This window comes from Triturus cristatus, chromosome 10 (genome assembly GCF_964204655.1).
Source record: "Triturus cristatus chromosome 10, aTriCri1.1, whole genome shotgun sequence".
NCBI lineage: Eukaryota > Metazoa > Chordata > Amphibia > Caudata > Salamandridae > Triturus > Triturus cristatus.
The window spans coordinates 223,429,146-223,450,499 of record NC_140593.1 but is presented as its reverse complement, the minus strand read 5'-3'; the positions used below and the strand labels follow the sequence as shown (position 1 = coordinate 223,450,499).

At 44.7% G+C, this 21,354-nt stretch overlaps 1 protein-coding gene across 7 annotated transcripts in view; it reads right to left on the bottom strand.

The window, feature by feature from the left end:
* The window catches only part of PPP1R9A (protein phosphatase 1 regulatory subunit 9A), a 772,375-nt gene that overhangs the window by 96,409 nt on the left and 654,612 nt on the right, over positions 1 to 21,354 (bottom strand). For 4 of the 7 annotated variants that reach the window (XM_085630850.1, XM_085630851.1, XM_085630853.1 and 1 more), the window contains 2 exons: positions 12,631 to 12,788; positions 6,655 to 6,958 (listed from right to left, as the gene is read on the bottom strand). The exons of the other annotated variants lie outside the window; for them this stretch is intronic. In XM_085630850.1, coding sequence (XP_085486976.1) covers positions 6,655 to 6,958; positions 12,631 to 12,788 — 462 coding nt within the window. The remainder of the gene's footprint in view (positions 1 to 6,654; positions 6,959 to 12,630; positions 12,789 to 21,354) is intronic. 7 annotated transcript variants of the gene reach the window in all.

Below are 21,354 nucleotides of genomic sequence, written 5' to 3'. Positions count from 1 at the left end.
CTCATGTCCCTAACTGGCGCCTCCCTAGGGATAGTCTTGATGACCCGGTTTTTAAGCAAACTCTAGCGGGCCACATCCGCCATTATTTCCAGGAGAACACAGGCACGGCCACAACACGCGCGCAGGAGTGGGATGCCTTCAAAGTCGTAATGTGTGGTACCTGCATTCGCCACATCATGGGAGTCCGACAGGTCCTGGAGCGGGACATCCAAAAGGCGGAACACGCGTTATCTGAGCTTACCAAAGAGACCAACCCAGCTAACGTCACGCCAGCTCAGATAGCTGGCGCCGAGACTGCCTACGCGGAGGCGCTGGCAAGTATGCGCCGATATAATTTTGCGGCATATGCAGCTCGGGTCCATAAAGAGGGCGACCGGGCGGGCACGTTATTAGCATGGCTTGTTAAGCAGAATTCGACCCTTCCGCCCATCACGGCCATTCGTAATGCTCAAGGCACTCTGTTATACTCGCAGGACCTGATTCTCAAAGCCTTTCAGGAGCATTACACGCTATTATATGCCAGCCCCAACCCCACCGGTATCGGAAGACATCCTTTCCGATTTTCTAGATCGCTTCCAGCTACCCCACATAGATCGTGACACATGCCAAGACCTCGACGGGCCTATCAAGGCGACCGAAATTAGGCACGCAATGAAGGCGCTAGCTACCCACAAGGCCCCTGGTTTAGATGGCCTTCCACTAGAATTTTATCACGCCTTCGCTTCCCAATTAGTCCCCCAGCTGGAGTCACAATTCCAGGCAGCCCTAGACGAGGGAGCTTTACCCCAATACATGTGCGAATCAGTCATAGTGTCCCTTCTCAAGCCGGATAGGGACCCTCACCAACTGGGCTCCTATCGACCCATAGCCTTATTGCCAGCAGACTATAACATTTACGGGAGAATCCTGGTTGATAGGTACGCTGCGGTCCTTCCGCAGCTAATCCACCCGGATCAGAACGGTTTTGACCCAGGCAGGCATACCTCTTATAACATCCGGCGGCTGTTCCACGTCCAGGACCAGATACGGGATCGGTTCCCCCACGCTGCGTGTCTGGTGCTGGACCTCGAAAAAGCTTTTGACACTCTTGTGGGCCTACCTGTTTCGGGTCCTGCAACGCATGGGCATAGGACCCAGGCTACAAGCCTACACTCAACTCAGCTACTCCGCGCCCAGCTCCAGAGCGCGACTAGGCTCCCTTATTTCGGCCTCCTTTACAGTCCGTCGTGGCACCAGACAAGGATGTCCACTCTCCCCCTTACTTTTCGCCATGGCGATGGAGCCTTTGGTGACTCTCCTCCGCGCCGCGGGTGAGGAGTGGGATATCTGAATAGGCGATTCCACCCACTCAGTATCGTTATATGCTGACGACGTGCTTATATATGTCCGGGATATTGCAGCCGATTTAACTCCTATACTGCGTATCGTACAAGACTTTGCGGAAGTGGCGGGACTCAAAGTCAACTGGCCCAAATCCACTGTCTATCCCCTGGTGCAGGCTATGCCCCACTGTCAAATACGAATGGGCAATGTGGACATCTCGTGGAGCCCCCAAGCGGTTCGCTACCTAGGAGTTAGACTATTCCATACACCGCAGGATATATACGAGGGGAACTACCGCAAACTGCTGGCTAGCATTCGATCCTCTGTCCGCTTTTGGAAAGACCTTCCACTGGCGGTCACGGGGAAGGTAGCGGTCGCAAAAACGATCCTCGTTCCGCGCCTGCTATATCTCTTCTCCAATCTCCCGGTGGTCCCCCCACGATCCCTATTTCGTGAGCTCGACACCCTGCTGGGGACCATCATCTGGGGCTCTGGCAGCCTGTGTATTGCTCTGGCAAAAATGCAACTGCCCCTTGACCAAGATGGGCTAGCGGCCCCATCATTTGAGGCGTATTTCTTGGCAGCCCAGTTGCAGTGGGTGTCTCGCTGGACGGTGGGTCGGGCGCAGAGGTAACTGATCACTACGACAGGGCACATTCAAACCCCTACTATTCACCGTATGTTGTTACCAGGGGCAGCGCCGTCGCCGACTAAGCCCCTCCAAGTGATGACTGCGCGCGCCTGTCTGGCACGTATTCATCGTATGAATCGGGCTGCGCCCCTGTACTCCCCACTTCTGCCACTAATAGGGTTCCCCAAGGGCCGGGTACATTACACAGAGAGATTGCTGCAAATATGGACGGATCAGGCCGTGACGGAGGTGGGGGCGTTATTTTTCGAGGGACAATTGCAGACTTTTGAAGCGCTTGTCGACGACTTCGAACTTCCATGGGGACAGTTCCTACTGTATAGACAGCTCCTAACAGACTGCCGCAAGCAGTGGCGCGTGATTGACACGGAACCCCCCCACGCATCCGGTAATCCATGCGATCCTGCAGATGGGGCCAGGACGCCACTTAGTCACCTGGATCTATAAAGCCATACGGACTCTACAACAACCCACACTTGCACCCCTCAGAGAACACTGGGAAACTGACGTTCGCAGACCACTACATGACAGGGAATGGACCAGGGCCCTTGAGCATACCAAGGAGGTATCTCACAATTACTGCTTTAAGAATATACAATTGCACATCCTGCATAGGGCTTACCTCACTCCCGAAAATGTACAGAAGTATTTCCCTGACAGCTCAATTGCTTGCCCCAGGTGCCTGGAGCCCACTGCCTCTTTCATACACATGATCTGGGATTGTCCGATGCTTTACAGTTACTGGCACGCGATCCACACCGTCCTTCACACGGTCACGGGGCTACAGAACCTATATACATGGGAGGCTAGTGCCCTGGGCATCCACAAGCGACACAAGCACATGAAAGTAGAGAGGCAGTTTACCTCCTTGGTGCTCCTCCTGGCCAAACGGTGCATCACTATGCACTGGAAGACACCGGAGGGGCCTCCCCTAGCGGCATGGTTGGGCACAGTCAAAAAGTGGGGTAAGGCAGAGGAAGAGATACTCCTAGCGGAGGAAGCCCAGGGACTTCGCAAACACCTGATTTCCCTGCCCTGGGCCATGCTACTGCATTCCTTCGCGCAGGAAACGATAACGGTGGCGGGACCACGAACGATTGGTCCCCCCCGTGGTCCCCATGGCCCATGAGTCCACCCAGGGAGTTGTACAGGGGGTCCGGACGCCCGGCGGGTCGTAATTTCTGACCGCGACTGTTCCTTTATCACGCCATCGCACGGGCAGTGATCAGTGCTCCCGCCTCCCTCTTCCCCCTCGCAACCGCATAACCCCAACAACATACCTTGCAATGGTATTGCTCTCAGGCGTAATATTAGTAGTGCTCATCCTCTGTGACACAGTGCATCCCCAGTTTATATATCCCCAGTTTGTTTATGGTTAACATGTGGCTGCAATCCCACAGCCCCTATGATAAAATACAAGGGGGAATAGATAACCCCACAGCCCCAGCAAGGCGCAGCGACCACCACGCAAGCTGGTTGGGTATACTTCGGCACAGGCCTCCGGGGACTGCTGTCAGCTCATAGACTGAGTGGGGGCCTACATACCCTAGGCTTACACGCTCAGAAGTCCACATAAGGCGCGATTAAGCGCTCTTGCTTGTATGTCTATATCAATCGCATTACCAGATGTGTTGTTGTATGTACTATTATATAAATGCCAATAAAAAGGTATAAAATGTCTTCAGCCTTTCTCATCACCACAGCAAAAGAAGCAGATTCTTCTGTGGGAGGGCCAGGAGAGAGTTCAACTCAATGTCCAGGGAGGAGTCTATTGCACTAGCATCTTGAATATCCACAAAACAATTGTCCTAAAAATGGGATGCATCATCCCAGTCATCTCCAGTATCACCATGTTGGCTATGTTCTGAGTCTCAGCGAAAAGGAATGTGAAGCACCCTAGATTGTGGCAGTGGCAGTGTCCTGTCTTAGTCAGAATGAGGTTGAACCAGCTGCACCCGAAGTTGTGAAGGGCACAACCTTGGTCAAAGTTGTGTCAGATTTGCTTCAGAGTCCAATAAAATTGTGTTTTCCAGCATTAATAACATCAGTGATGACCTTGACACAGCAGAGACTGGGGTGGATTTTGGCCTTGGATTTGAAGTCAAGTTTGGCGTCGGCCCAGGCATTGGAGAAGCAACCCAGAGGAATCAAGAGCCACAGATGGTGTTGAGGATGAATCAATCGGCAGTAGCCTGCATGGAGACCTCCACGAATCTTTGGGGTCCAAAGGGATGCAGGAAGGAGCCAAAACGGTAACAAAGATGTGCAACATGGCTTATTTAAAAGCTGCTACTTGTTGACCCGTCACAGTTGGACCCGGGAATTCTGGCTGCATCGGTATGAGCTGGAGAATGTATTCCTTGTTAGGAGATTGGGTTTAGACTGGGATGCACCATGACGCCCTGGTGACATCTTAAGGCAAGAGTGGCAGGACAAGGAAGAGTCACGCTTCAACTTCTTGTGCTTCTTATTGACTTGGACTTACTCGACAACTTGTAGTGTGAAGAAGACCTATCAGGGCACATTCCTTGAGAATGTGAATGGGTCCGCAACCTCAACTCAGAGCAAGACCAGCCCTTACACACCTTCTGATAGTGTTTGGTGATGTAGAGCTTGACGTTGTAGTCTCAGATTGCCTGGAATTCAGCCCCTGCAAGAGTTGGAGTCTTGTGAAGACCGGGCACCAGAGACATACCTGATTAGGATCTTTCACATACATCTGCTTGTTACACCTCCCACAAAGTTTAAACCATGTAGTCTTTGTAGGTGGCGTGTTCCCTTGCACACTGTAGTGAAATGTTTTTAGGAAAGATTTGCCAATAAACGGAGAACATTTTAAAGTAGCAAGCTACGGATCCGTGTACTAGGGTGCAGAAAGAAAGGAACTTAGGTCAGCGAGCAGGGGTGAAGCATATATGTGGCTCCTGTGTCACTTCCTGGGCAGGTCGAAGTGAACTTGGAGCCAACAACGCCACCTTCTAGCTTTTGGGAGCAATGGTGATACAAAATCACCAGATCCAGTCCGGCAGCTTGTGGGTATTCACAAGGTGAGGAATCTACAATTAGAAGTATCCATCAGAAAATGTTGGTATGGGTGATCATTTATCAGTTGTAGGCATATCCCGAGTATTATTTACTGTCAGATTGAAAATGAGGTTTCTACATGCTGAGTCGAAGGCGGCAGGCAAACTTTTTATCTTTGCTAAATAAGGGATATATTGTCTGCTACTTTAGGATTTATGTGAGGAAGAAAAATCTCATAAATAGGCAAGTGAATATCACTAGAGCTTCCTTACGTTGAATTCAGTCCTTCCAGGCATTTAAAGGTCAACAGATGAGGACTTCAGAGTTATATCAGGGAAGATGGCATGCCCTGTGAGGTTCTGCCAGTATCTGCCTTTTCTAGCTACTTTCTAACATAGATATGTGTACCTTGTATGGGTAAGTGCTGGTCTTAGATGTCACATGTTTGCCAATGATATCCAGACCCTGCATGAACTAGTTTTGGAATGATGCAAGTATGTAGCAATTGTTAAATGCCTCTGGTTGTCCCTCAGTGAATGCAAAACAAAAGACATGAATTATACCTTACTCAGCATCCTACTTGTCTGCCCAAATTTGTCAGCTCAAGGCCCTACCACAGATCTGAAATTTAGAAATAAGTAGTCAAGATCCATGGAAAAAGAAGAAGGTTGTAATCTGGATATCCTTGTAGAAATTACATAATTTAACTGTCAAACCACAGGATGTGGTATGTGTGAATTAAATATATTTCCAATGTATCCATTGGGATGCCATTAAGCCAGACTTGTGAGTCCTTATACCCAGTACAGCTCCATCAATTGAAATTCAGAGCAGTAATACTGAGCCAATGATCATGACAAATTAGTTAAACCAGCCCAGCAAGAAAAGTATAACATTGACTAGCTGTATTACCAAAAGTGAAGAATACACTTGTAACTCTACTATATACACACTTATGGGATATATTAGCTTATAAAAGGTCTGTAGTAATACTTTGAATCCCAATGAGAATGATGTGCTGTGCTTAGTCACTACAGATGACAGCAGGTAGATTACAGAAGTAGATTTCAAAAGTAAAGACAATAAGGGAGAGTTAAAGAAGAAAGAAAAACTACATTTTTTAATGAGTTGACATCTGGAGATGAGATAGTGTTTTTTTGAGCCATAATTAAATTTCTAATCTGTGGACACACCCAACAGATAAGAGACAAACCAATACTGCTCTAGAGAACAGTTCTATTTCATTTTCAGTCTGTTGGATTCATAGAGCATCTATATGGTATTTTCATTATTCATATTTTGCAAGTAGAAATGTTCTGTATTTTATGTCAGGGGTCTGAAAGGGCTTTTAACAAATATAGGTCAACTTATAATAACAAAATAAAGAGTTTACCGGTTCTTGCGTCATTTAAGGAGGCGCTTAATAAAAGTTAACGTGTTCTGTACCCAAACCCAAATGTATAGAACATACATATGTTAGTACAAAACCAGAATGGTAGCGGTCCTGCTCCTATAAACTAGGAAGTATTCTAACCATCAGACTTAATAATATCAGAAATAAGTCCTTAAAATGGGGCCACTATGAGAGTTGGTCTGGTAAAGCACATCAGTATGTTTTAACATATGTGATTGAAATGCATAAATGAAAGAATGAGTACCTTTATCTTGATCTCCATGGCCGATGTTAGGTTGATGTGAAGGAGAAGCTTCAGAACTTTTACAGGACTTGGAAGGAGAGGAAATTGGAGTGTCTCCCATAGTCAGTGGGGACATTGAATCTCCTACTTGCTGCTCGTCGTCATCCTGGTGGTCAGCCAGGTTTTCAAATGAAAATGCAGAACTGAGAGCAACTGGGGAAAGTGAAGAAGCTCCAGAATCTGATGCTGAAGAGCATGTTCGCACAGACACAGAGAGAGGTGATTTGGCAATGTGCACGATTGGACTACCATGGCCGTCTGAGGGCTGTAGGTATAACAAATTATGCAAAGTATTTAAGTCTTTAGAAAGTCAAAAAGATCAAGCTCTGTTATAATTATGATTTGTCATCTTTAAAAACATTTCAGTAGGTTAGATTATAACCACATGCATGATACACCTTTGCTGACTATAGTTTTCATTAAATATCAAAGAGGATTTTTAAGGCCATGTGTATACAAGTTAGTGAAAGTGACATGCTTTATTGTGTGTATCAACTATCAAATTCATGATAAGAAAAAAAAAACTGAAATCTATATAAAAATTAATTTCACATTATGCAGTAGGTGCCAGTGGCATTAATAAATTTCAGTTTTTATAACATTTCCTGTGTTTTGTCAATAAGAGTTCTGATGCTAACCCTCCTGCTCCTTCCCCATTGTACTGCTAGAACCGACAAGCGGATCCCTTGGTTGAGTGCCTTGGTTGAGTGCCTGAGATCAGGACGACTGCACTGTTTTGAAACATATGGAACAACCTCTTCTTTAAATGAGTCTGTTATTGTCACTACTCTGCCTAGTGTTTTTTTTCTGAATCACAATAGTAAGAAGCTGTAGTCACCTTCTCTTTTCAACTATCGATCCACATACAAATTTAAAATATATTGTTTCCCCAACATATTTGCAAAATAGCCATGAGTCATCTTGAGCAGTAGAAAGGTCAGCGAAAGGTTGAGCATTTTCAGTGATTTTATTTTGCTTTTCAAAATGGACACTATGGTTTGTTCCCTTAAGCAGTGTTTGATAGTCTGCATTATCCTGGGAGATAACCTGTTTGTAGGAAATGGGTTCTGCCCATTTAATCCTCCTGGATATTTCCCCTTTGGCTACATGGTTTTCGGACCTTTACTCTGAGTGAGTCTCACCATCTGAGTCTCGCTCTATGAAAACAAATTGAGAGTGCTAACAGCCAGCACCTCCATTTTCAGATAAGGCTGCTGCTGCAGAGCTTAGGTAGGAGCCTCTGGGCTGGTTACACATGAGCATGAGAGCACGCGCATATGCACATGTGTAAGCGTGGCAAGCGAGACTACCAAATTGCACATCCCGGTCCACATGTAGCCTTTTCCACATGGGACTCTTCAAGGGCCTGGGGTAGGCCTTATAATGTGATTTCGTGTTGGACTTGGCCCTTTTTGCAGGGTCATCCTCAGGCTTTTTGCCTTGCTTCTATTTCTGCTGAATTTAGTTTTTTTGACATTTGTACTCTGCACACTTTAGCATTGCTAACAAGTGCTAAAGTGCTTGTGCTCTCACCCTCAAACATGCTAGATTGGCTTATACCCAATTGTCATATTTATTTTTCCTGTGATTCCCTAGTAAAGTGGCACTATTGGTGGGCCTCCCGCACTGATTGTGCCACAAATTAAGCAGCATTTTAAACATTCCTCAGGACTGCCATTGTAGAGCATGAGTGTGCAGTTTTAAACTGTCATGTCGACCTGGCAAAATAAACCTTTAGCTTGGGCTCCTTTTTAGTACATGTGTCACCCCTAGGGTTGGCCCTATACAGCCTAGAGGGTGCAGTGCAATATATTTAAAAAGTGGGACATGTAGTTTTAAGTTGTACATGTCTTGGTAGTGAAAAAGTCTTAAATTTGTTTTTCACTACTGCAAGGCCTACCTCTCCAATAGGATAACATTGGAGTTACCTTATTACATTTTAGAAGTGTAATTTCCATATGGGACCAGGTAACCATTCTATGTTTGGTTTCTCTGGAATTGGAATTTAAAATCCTAATTTATAGTGAAGATGGATTTTAAATTATAGTTTTGAAAATGCCATGTTCTTGCCTTAGCCAATTGGTTAATACAGCCTGTATCTGTTCCACGTGACTGGGTGTGGGTGACACTTGGGCTTTGTGTATTCCTCCTAGACAGCCACACACAATGGGGAGGTTAGGTGTAACTTGATGGTCCATCACTGGCAAGATGGAAGAGAGGAGCTGGGCACAGCCCCACTTACACTGGAATAGGCTGTGTCCTGTCTCCACACAAAGGGCTGCATACTCCCTTTGGTTAGCCTAGACTCAGGAACAGGAAAGCAGGGCACCTGTACACTTCAAATGCATGCCACTAGAGGTTTCTCGCATCTTCAGAGGCACAAATGGGTATAAATGCTGGACCTCATTCACCAACTCTTTGGTACACTTCTGAACCTTTTCCTACTCTGCCAGGAAGAAGGACTGCTGTGCTGCTGAAGGGACTGCCACTCTGCTGTACTGCTACTCTGAAGAAACTGCTGCCCTGCTCTGCTGATCTGCTGCCCTCTTGCCTGGGGGTAAGAACTGGGCCTGCAACTCCATCTTGAACCCAGGACACTAGAGAGACACCAAGGGCTAATCTACTGACCTCGTGATCTGAGCCTCAGGGACATAAAAGACTCTTCATCTCTCTACATCAGCCCCTGGACCCAGTTGCAGTGAGTTCCTGACCCTCAAGTTGTGCTGCTCAGGTCTTGGCCCTTTGGTGTTGCTCACAGCAGCTGAATTCAAGCTGTTGGACTATTTGAGACCACAAATGGGCCTATTCGTACCAAGACCTTGCCACTCGCACAGCAGCAATGACCGCCACAGTGGATGCGAACACGAAGCTCTAACAACGCCTGCCTGCAATGCCTGGCTTGCACTTCCCGCAATGCTGGCAGACGCCTGCGACTCTCTCCCTACACCTCAGGGCACCCTCCAACATGAATGTGACTCTTGGCACGGACTTTGAGAAGCCAGACTTCAGGGGTCTTACCATGGTGACCGCAGTCGACGTTCACTCCATCACAGTCAGCCTGAAAGTGTGACTTTGCCCCAGGCCAGAGCAACCAGATAGCCTTGGCTGGCACTTTGTTTGTTTTGGCATCGTTTTAACCTAAAATCTTGAACAATTCAGAACTCCGGTTCTACTGGTTGGATTTTGGTCATTTTGGTCTTGTTTTATCTATTACAATTTACTCTATTTTGATAACTTGGTTTGGGATCCTTTTTGTGTGGTGTCTTTCACTTCATTACTGTTTGAAGTGTTGCAAAAATACTTTGCACATTGCCTCTAACTTAAGTCTGACTGCTCTGTGCCAAGCTTCCAGAGTATTGAGCACAGGTTAATATAGGATTGGCTTGTGCCTCACCCTGATACGGATTGTGGTTGCTGCTTGACCAGGGCTCACACACCAGTCAACCAAAAACCCAATTTCTCACATCGGGCAGTCATAGTATGGGTTTTTAGTGCTTAATGAAAGGCTGTGCTGATTAACTGTATTACAAATTATAGGCAAACTCTGCATTAATGTACAGTTTCATTCCACTTGGGCCTACAGCGTCCAGTAAGGTATTAATCTTAGGGTAAACATGCATCATGTTTGTAGAACCACAGTCAGTTTCGTCATAACTACACTTCTTACATCACTTTGATAATTGTTATATTTCCTTGACTCAGCCATATTCAGATTCAAGGCCTTTATCCCCCATACTGGGCCAAGATAATTACTCTGCTGGCTAGCAGGAGGATTACAGGTGCCCACACACAAAAGAGGCATTAGCAGTGCTTGACCCAGTTCCTGGGAAATTAAGGGGTATGGAGGACATCTGCATGTGTTCATTAACGCCTCACATTGACCTTGGCTTGGGCAAGCCAGCACCCTCATAAACAAAGAAGAAAGGTCAGACCTATGGAGCTTAACACAGGAGGGGTTCTTCTTTGAAGTTGTGTTTGAAAGGGATCGGGCAGCTGTGTCTCCCAGGGAAGGTCTTTTCATAGACCACTTGAAGTCGCCATGTTGAAATGTCCCAAGATTCTGTGCAGGTGTGTTGGATCAGGAGGGGAGTGATGATGTGGCATCCTAGGATTGACCAAGGATGCCTGGGTTCTAGAACTTTTCACCTCAACTTAAATACATCGGTAGAAGGGCAGAAGGGAGAGACTTTTGAGAAGTCACTGGACCTGCGACGGCGATGCGAGAATATTTCCCAAATGGAAGGAAGAAAGCCCCTGAACCTCAGCAAGGATTGACTTTGGGACTTTGGCTTCAGCTGACACCTAGGACTCTCTCCAGACCCAAGTGTTGCTGGCCCCATTATGGTGCCTGAAGAAAGAGCAGGGGGAATGGATTTGCTGGGAGCCCTTGGTGGTTTCTATGGTCCTTCTGTGGACTAGCCCTTGACTACACTGACACAGGTGTGTCCTTCAAGAAGCCAGGAGACCGTGAGACCTAGAAAGATTGTTACGGGGTGTTCAGCTTGCTTTCTGTGGAGGGACTGTGGAAGATGCCCCCAAACAGGCAGGAGCATCAAGAGCCCAGACTGAAGACAGGTCTGCCAAGAATGCAGCAAAACCCAGCTCCCCTCAAAACAAAACCTACTTTGGCCAGGAGGCCTGAAGAAAATACTCCTGGTGGCTAGAGTTGGCCAAAATAAAAACAGAAACATGCAAATGGCCCTACTGGGCTGGAGAAATTAAGGTGTAAAGCTTGGTCCCCCGGGGGACTAGGCAGAGAATCTCATGTGTGGCACTTCACCATGATTACTAAAAATCCCTTAGAGGAGACCAGGCCTCCAGGGGGTGTCGAATTGTCATTAAATTAACTTTAATGGTTAGGGGTGTGCATGATCTCCTATGGCTTTGGGGATATCATCCCCATAGAATACATGGAGGAGTACAGGAACACCTCCGCACTCCCATCAGGGTGATGTGTTGCCCCTGCTCTTGGTCACCACCAATATATCCCCGCCAACCCGGATATGGTTGGGAGAAGGAAGCACTGCTGACTCTCATAATTGCCTAAGGAAAGTTGCTGTGTGCAAGGGAGCCACCAGGTAGAAGGGGGCATTGATGTTCCACCCCATAGCTCACCATGGAGAGGCATGTCCAAGTCCCCTGGAGGGACTTGGGCGTCCATAACAACAAAAACTGTTTTCTTACCTGGACCCATAAAATGCCTCCCTGCCCCTGGTGAAAGCCACTAATATAATACTCAAGTCCAGGCAAATGTGTACCCAATATGTCTCCGGATACCCAGATCAAAATGAGTATGCTACCTTCGGTGGTGGCACAGGAAGGATAGAGGCACCATCAACCTTTTCAGAGAGTATTGTGGGAGTCTGGAGAAAGTGCAGTAGACCCTCAAAAGATGTTCTTCAAAGTTGCTCTAAGTCTCCAAGTCTCCAAAGTCCAAGTCTCCAAAGGGACTTTTGACTTGTGAGTAACTCATATCCGTCGCAAGTAATGTCCCAAATGTTAACACTAGCGAAAGAAGAATATGGTATGCTTTTTTAAGCCAAGTATGAACACAGTGTTTGTGAGGTATTACACACATGGAATCCCACATGGAATCCCACAGCTACTGACAAGATGCTCGACAAGTTAGATATTTTGGCTGAGTAATAAAGCTACATTTCCTAATGCCACTTGCACCTATTGCAATACACAAGAAGCTATGTGCACCAGTGAGAAAACTACCCTATACTATACAAGGTAGCAAACGTCTTGCAGCCATCACATCTGTGACGATATCTGCACAAAGATAAATTCCAATTAGGGAACAGAGATCTACATTAAAATATATGAAATAGTGCCCAATATATCACAAACAATTCAGTGCTTTTAGGGAGAGACAGCTAGAAACTAGATACACCACAGAGGGTTTAAAAGAGAAAGAAACACTGTATTAATTACCTTCCTTTCCAGACTATCCTCCCCATCGGTTGAGCTGACGCTGTCACACAACCGTGTTCTAGAGGGACGATGACGTTTGTTCTTCACAGAGAGATGGACACGAGTTTTAAGTGCTTTGGAATTCAATCTTTCTGTTTCTGGGATGGCTTCATTCAGGTCTAGGAACAAAGTATTCCAGAAGCACATTCATTCATTTTTTTAAATCCTTTCACACTACTATCCCCATTCTTTGAAGTTTTTTTCAAACACACATTTTATGCTACACTTGCTTTCCTTTGCATTTCACTCAATTTACTCCAATAAATTCCACTTTCCTCAGGTAAAAGTTATTTGTATTATTGCACATATTTTCCTTGCTTCATTCTTCCACTTGCTGCTTTATGTTCTTCTACTTTCTGATAGTGACACATTCTCCTCTTTATACTTAATTCCTGAGCATACAGCCACCACTAAGGAAGATCATTAATGGCAAAAAATAAAGGAAGAGATTTACTAAACTTTGACGCAATGAAACGTAGCAAGGTAACTTGCTGCAATGCATTGCGCAAAAGGAAGAGAGCAGAAATGCATATTTACAAAGATGTGGGATGCTTCTACACTCTCCTTGCGCTGGCACTCTTGTGGCAGCCTAGCAACATATCAAGGCATGAAGCAAGGATGCTTGTGTTATGGGCAGAATAGTTTTGTGCAGGAAGAGGTACCTTCCTGCACAAAAACTATTTATAGAAGCTTATTCCTCTTTGTATGAGTGCTGCAGAATGCAGCACACATTCAAAGAGGAAATAACAAGGAGGAATAAAGATATTTCTGCATGTTACACCAGCCTCAGGTAGGTGTACCATTGTGGCACAAACCCAGGTCTACTGACCTTAGTAAATCTGGGTTTGCTGCAAAATACATGGGTGGATGCATGAGGACGCCCACGCTACACCCATGTAACACATCCCTGGTGCAGGGTAATACAAGGCTGCGCACAAGACTGCCTTGCATTACATTGCAGGTGTAAAGGGACACAAGGACATGCAAATATCGATTTTCTGGCTTAATAAATGTCACTTAAGCACTTGCGTTGCCATGTGTCGACTTGTGTGACTCATGGACAATGCAAGTGCACCATGAAATACTTATTTTCTTCATCACTTATGTTCATCTGTTAAGCATAGATGTAAATCAAAATAAAAATGTCAGTGTAGAAAAAAATGCCTCTTTTTGCATGATCACCCCTATTTTTATGGACTGATGCTGCTGGTTTTTTGACACTGTTCACTGGGACTCTGCTAACCAGGCATGTGCTCCGACCCGTAAAATACTTTGAAATTGGCTGTTTTCATAATTGGCCTATTTAACTTACCCATAAGTCCCAAATATATGGTACAAATTTATCCAGGGTCTGTAAGTAAAATGTTGTTAGTAGACTACAGCATGCATTGTGCCCCTAATTTAGTGAGAGTGCAATACATGAATGCATCACTACTAGTGTAGCCTGTCTGTGCTGTTGTAAAACTACAGATTTGACCAGTCAAAATAACCCCTTTTGACAGGACTAAAACCTCCTTTTAAATAATAATATGTCACCCCTAAGTAGGAATTAAATAGCAATAAGGCAGGGTGCATACTATTTAAAAGTAGGTCATGTGAACATTTGTTCTTACAGTGACAAGGCCCTAAAAGATGTTTTCACAATAGCAGGATAAACTCTTTCATAGGGAAGTATTGGGATATATTATTAAAATTAAATAATATTATCTCCACACAGGAACCAGCTAAAAAGTGCATTATTGGAATTTTTTAAATATTTACTACGAGCTCAAATCATTAGTAAAGTCAGATTTGTACTAAAGATTTTTCAAAAGGTACTTTAATAAAATCAATTGTTCCTGCCTAAAGCCTCGCGAAACACATTTGCATGAGCTTCCAACTGTTAGCTAGGGGCTGAATGGTTCCTTGAGGAGGTATATGCTTGCTTCCAGAGCAGAGGCACAGTTCTTGGGTGTGGGGAGCTGTTCTGTTCCTCTGATAGGATGACCATCTGGGAGGTGCCCATGAACTTGCTGAATACAAAGAGACCTACCCTGTCACAAGCAGATATAGATAACATCAGGGCATGTCCCGTCCTTTATCTCCTTTAGCCAGCAAGGCACCTACCCTACTGGGATAGGGGCTGCCCCCGCGGGAGGGTTGCTCATTTCCCTGGCCACATGTACGATGGGCACAGGAGTGCTACACAGGGAAAAAAGGTTCTGCCATATTGGATTTAGGTAGAGAGGGGCACTGTGGCATTATTTGCCGTAGGGCACATAGGAACTGTTGCCAAAAGTAGGTAAAGTTACCCCGGGAACCTTTTTCCTATTGGTTACGGAGAGGTCAGCAGTCACGCACAAATATGGCACACCTGCTAACCTCTTCAGAGCACAACTGGACCTGTGAAAGACAGAAAGATTGCACCTGCTGTTAATACCTGTGAAGAGAACCCTAAGAGCTGGACCTACTCCCACCCAGGACAAAGATGTGGGCTTCAGTGGTCAAGTGGCTGGCCTTTTGTTAAGCTACAGGGACACATATGCATCACAAAGCCTATTGGTAGAGCCCAGCCCGCAGTTTCAACTGGACCTGCCCAAAACATTTTGGTGGCATCTATTTGTGTCAGATTGTACTCATCCTGCTTAAACCTAAAACAAAAACGTGGACTTAGAAACTTTTTGCTAACTTTTTGCCTGGAGTATCAATGAGGGAATTGGATCAACTTATCAGCCGATCTGCAGAGGGTCATCCCAATGGGATTGACTTTACAGTAGCTCCTGCTACATTCTTCTCCACAGCACCAAATCTGTTTCAGGTGCACCAACCGGCATCCAACAGTATTGAACCCTTCTTGGCTACAGCCCACAGCCTTGCCCCACTGAGGAAATACAGCATCCAGAAAACAGTCTATGTCCAAAGGTACAAACTGCAATAGTCCTGACAGAGAGCAGCATCTGTTGCTATTTTTATTCTAAAGTTTCAAAATTCATATCTCCGGTTCCCCCAACTAAAATGTTGCTGTTTTGGAGTCATTTTGTTAATTAAATTATTCTCTATTTTTATAACTTGGATTGTGATTTTTATTGCGTTGTGTTTTCGACTTTTTAACTTTTTGGGAACTTCTAAATGCTTTACATATTTTTTTTTTAAATTAAGCCCGTTTGTTCTGTGCCAGCTACTATAGGTTGAGCTATGGCACAGAGCAAACTAACCTGTGTTTCTAACCCATGCTCCATCATGGTCGGCCATAAGCCTTACCCTTGTCCCGTTCTAGCATTACCTGCTGTCCAAGGTTGGGGCTTTGCGCTTTCTAATTTATTCAATAAATTATTTTCAATTTTTATAACTTGGATTATCATTTTTATTATGTTGTTTTTTCAACTTTTTGGTATTTCTAAATGCTGTACACATTTTCATAAATTAAGCCTGTCTGATCAGTGCCATAGCTACCAGCTGCTGTGCTCAGGTTTAAATTACTAAATCATTTATTGGACCTAACACAAATAATTACATTATTACTTGTGGGGGATTACCATCCACCTCATCTAATAATCCACTTTCTCATAGTCAGCATATCCATGAAGTCTGCATATATTTACTATCGTTTTTCGCATTAAACTAAAACGTAGAGAGGGTCTCATTTCCCAAATACATTTTCAAGAATAACTTTTGTAAAAATTGAAATCTTGAATCATTATATTTGTTTATATTTTACATTTATTCGAAACAAATTCTCTTGATGACCACTTTTGATGGTGTGCTCTGGTTAACCACATGATATTGTATGTCATACACACACACACGAACAAATACACAAAGTGTGGTTAAATGATTTATAACTAAAGGATCTATACGAGCTAAAACCTGGCATTGGAAGAACCAACTCGTCAGAAGTGTCTAGAGAGCTCCCCTCACATCACTTCTTCCTAGAAGCCAGTGCTCACATGTGAAGCCAGGATAATATAAGGAAGGTACTAAGGTCTGAGAAGTCCCAATGATGAGAGGCTACGTTTGCAAATGTTCGACTATCAGGTGACATCTATTTCGCTTTAAAAAAGAGGACTGACATGATACAAGGATAGCAGAAGTTGAAAAATAGCAACATCTGTCTGGCTTAGTTACAGCAAAAAAGCGTGTATGTGTTGTCCACTGATTTGTTTTGTAGGTGGTTTTGTAAGTTTGTGTTAAAAGTAATATCCTTTTTACAACTTGAGGTTGTGGATAGGGCAGGCAAATGTATTTATTGAAAGGAGCCAGACAGAGCACATTAATCAAACAACATTATTCAAAATGCAAAACTTCTAACGAATTAAAGCTCAATGTATTTTATTTTTGTATATTTGATGTCCTGCCGCGTTAATAAAATAGACATAACATAGAGAAACAGCATAAGGCTATGCAGGGGGCGCTTACAATAACATTACATGTAATAATTTCTAGAGTGCTTGGAAGAATATATGGTGAAAATGGCAGCTGCATAGAGACGTGTGTCACTGAGTCCTATTAAGGTGACCTCACATGTCAAAGCAAATATTGCTGCGTCCTGTCCTTTGACTGCAGGCGAACAGCACCGTGGATTGAAGTACCTACTTCAGATCACTGAGTTTATCTATCATAAATAGAGTACCAATTTGAGTAAGTGTACTCATTAGTTTCATGCACCGAATGTGGAAATCAGTGTGTAATTTGCACTGAATAGGTTACAGTCTTACTAAAGGAGATCACCACTGAGTGAATAAATCCACTGAAGAGATCGGTGTATAGCCCTGATGTCAAGGGTTTCAAAGGATCAGATAGGCCAGAAAGATCAATAGGATAATGGTCTAACTGATGACGTCAGAAGGTCACAAACTCAAACCTTACTTACTTACACAGCCCCGTGAGGAATGCTTCTACCAGAGATCTATGGGGATCTCGGTACTCACAGGTTTCTATTCAAGGGATCTACTTCAGCTTAGAGATCTATGGAACTTGAATGGCCCGTTGCCAATCTCAGTAAGGTAGATTGGTGAGAAAATGCGCATGCTACAGGGATTTGGCACAGGTTCCTTGACAAGGATTGGAGAAAGAGAAACTGGTTTCCTTTACTACAAATCCTGTTTATTCTACTGCTAGTACTCTAAAAGCAATTGCATTGCACGAAACATCACTCAAATGCACAAAAGCCAATTATCACATATTTTAAGGAGAGAAAAGGAGATGAAGTTATCGACAACCTTTGCTGGTAACCAATTCAATTTCTTGCAACTTTTGAGCATATTTATAAAAGGTTTTGTGCTGCCCTTGGCCAGGCAAGGGTATACAAGGCGAAGCAAAATATAGGATGTGATTTACCAAGCCACGCAAGGCCACCTTGTATGGCACGGTATATCTGCAGTAATGCAAGGCAGCACAAGTCACTACCTTGCATTACCCTGCCCCAGGGAGGTGTTCCAAGGGAAGAATGTGGGTGTTCCCACACATCCACCCACAGATTCTGAAGCATTCTCAGATTTACCATGAGTGGTAGACCTGGGAATGCATCAAAATGTTACGCCTTCCCATTCAAGGTGTAACGAGGCGAAATTCTGCAGCACACGTAGAAAGAGTGAAAAGCCTCAGGGGATTGTTTCTGAGCAGGAAGATGTCCTTCCTCCACAAAAATAATACTGCTTGCAAGGCAAGCACCCTTGCACCATGGTGCAAAGGTGTCTGCGTAGGTCCTAGTGCAAGGAGAAGACAGGCATGTGCCATATAATGTTAAATATTGTGAATTCCTTCGCTCTCCCTGTCATGTACAGCAGCAAGGTGTCGCTGCACTGCGTTGCGTGACCTTTTGATAAATCTGCCCCTTTGTTTCCATTGTTGCAGCTTATTTCAGGAATGCTCTTAATTTGTACCAGCTCTGCATCTCCACTTGCCTAAGGTTTGCCATTTCCATGCAGGATGCTGTGAGTGAGATAGTGTTCTGAAATGTACGGCTGACATCTGTGTGCATGACACAGACTACTGAGATTACACATCTCCACGTGTTGTGAGTGGATGCTAGAATATTTTTCTATCAACAGCTGGGATCCTCTCTTGTGAAAGATTTGATACGTTAGATGAAAAAAACTGCTGCGTTATGGTCATTCTAGATGCAGGGAGCCATGATTTTGTTTCTGCTGTAAAGTCTGGCTTCGGGTTTTAGATTCACTTTTAATTCACTTTTACAATAAAGATTACTATTGATTTCATATGTGGGAATACCATCAGATGTATTCATTCTGCCTAAATATGTACTGATGAACCCTATTCCGTGCATGCTCTGAACACAGTCCTTCATCACCATAGCTGCCAAGCTTTCAAATTGATTATGTGTGACATTTTCATCATTTCAGTGTAATTATGAGTGACATCCAACGACTATGAGAGACACTTTCTCGTAAACAGTATAATGTCACCCACACTTAGTAGTAGCATGGCACAGTCCCCAGCCTAGGTCGGACACCTGTTGCCGGGCGAGGTGACAGAGAAACAAGGCATTAAATAGAGATGCCCTGCCTTACCCAGCCTGCACCTCCATGGCTTCAGTAGAACATGATCAACCGACAGAGTCTGTCCAGGATCCCTCCCATGTGGGACCCAAGGCAAACTATAGGATGTGAGAGGGGCTCCAGCGGGCATCTTCTCCCTGTACAGTTCTCCAAGTAGGCCCTTCTTTTACTGCAGTTTAGACTGATCCGGGTTTGGCATATATTTAGAAGCTTTGTTTTACGGCATGACTTCCACATCTGTTGATACTATGGTTTGAGCAGGGGGCGCTTTTTTACATTAATTATGCAGGTGTGTGATTTTGTATTTCAGTCTTCAAATCTCTGAACTTCGGTTGGCTTGAATATAAGTGTATATGATAGCAGGACATTTCCACGGCATAATATATTGAAAATCCTATACCTCCAATATTACTCTATCGTCCTCCTGTGGCCCTTGAAAAACAGTACTCAGCTTTTATGCATCCATCCCAGCAAAGCAAGAAACTGTCATTACATGGTTTTATCGCACTTCAGGACATGGTTCTTTTGTGTGACAATCACAGGCATTGCAGTAAGACTGGAAAATTACTGGAAATGCGTTATTCTAACGCGAGATGCGAGGCACTTGGCAGGGCTGCATCACCGCTCTAGTTATGGCTCCACATAAACAATGGGTTCAGTGGAGGCTCCCCTAATGCTGGCATCTGGGAGCAAGGGCAGATACATCCTTTGATTCTACTGTAGTGCGTCTGACCTTGACGGCCCCAGTGCAAGGACATGAGGAATGTCACAAACAGGCGACCAGGGGAAACAGCCGCTGCCCTGGCATGTTCTTTTAAACTGCTGGTTGTAAGATGAAAGGCAAAGTATCGTTCAATCCTGTGGTGTCATCAATGGTCAAAAAGTGTGTAATTTTGGTGAATTATGTCCATTACATCAGCTGCAAACAATGTGTGTAGCAAGTAGCAACCACTGGACTCAGACACAGCGTAAGAACTCTAAACACTGCATTCAACTGAAAGGAAAGATCCAACTTCATTGTGCTTTGCCATATACATTCAGCTTATGATCAGTCATGTTGACAACAACGGTATTTCTTTCTTTGTCTCTCAGACAGAAACAGACAATCAAGGTGATAGAAATCTGAGTTTAAAAGAGAGGTGAAAAAAGTTGAGTCCAAATAAGACTGTAGCCCTTGTTGGTCCCTATTGCAAAGGGGAATGTCCACTGCATGGTGTACAGTTGTGTCCCCTGACCCGTGTGCCCAAATGTGAGTACCTGATATTGGATTCGTTTGGCCCCAGTTTCATGCTAATCCAGAATGGGAGCGAAGGCCTACCTTTGACAAGAGCCTGGTCATGGACTTGTCCAAGACCGGACGGAGCACACCATGTGTCGCTTCGATTGTGGTAGAGGATTTCTGACCCTGTACAAGGGGTCATGCATGTAAAGTTGTAGTGGCTCATACTATATTCTGTAGAGCAAATATTTCTAATCAGGGCCACAAGAGTGGCTCACTCATGTAAATCTGGGAATGTGTCAGGTTCCATGGATGTTGCGTGGGAGCACCTACAGCAACACCCATAACCCACCCCTTTCACGCAGAGTAATGCGTGAAAGTGGCCCATATTTACAAGGTCATGAAAAGTCACACAGGGTGACTTTACGTGGCCTTGTAAATATGGGCAAGTCTATTTTGTTACCGGTGCGTCAAAAAATGTGATGCACCACGGCACAATGGGCTTGTAAATGAGGCCCTCAGAGCTTGTCACTAAGCGGAGGATGCACCATGCTGTTGAAGTGTGTGAGTGAACTTGATAGTGTGTGCTCTAGAGGCCTGCATGGCAGAAGTGGGTATTGACATTAATTAACAGGGGACGGAAGTGGCAAAGTGACTGGAGACAGACTTCCTGGAAGTATTAGCCTTGCACCTGGCATATTGGGTATTTGCTACTTTTTGTGTTAATGTGTAGTAGCTCATCGTGTAAGTACTGGGCTGGACAGTCTCTTTATTGAACTGCTGGGCGTCTGTTAAGGTTGCGCCTGTTGTACGACCACAGTAATCTCTGTGAGAAGCCTGTGACTGCTCGCCATCACTACCACTGTTAGTCACGTGCTGAATGGATTGAACATGGGACAGTATGCAATGACCCCATCCCCCATGGCGGTGGCCCATTCAACCAATCAATCAATCAGTCTGCATTTATAC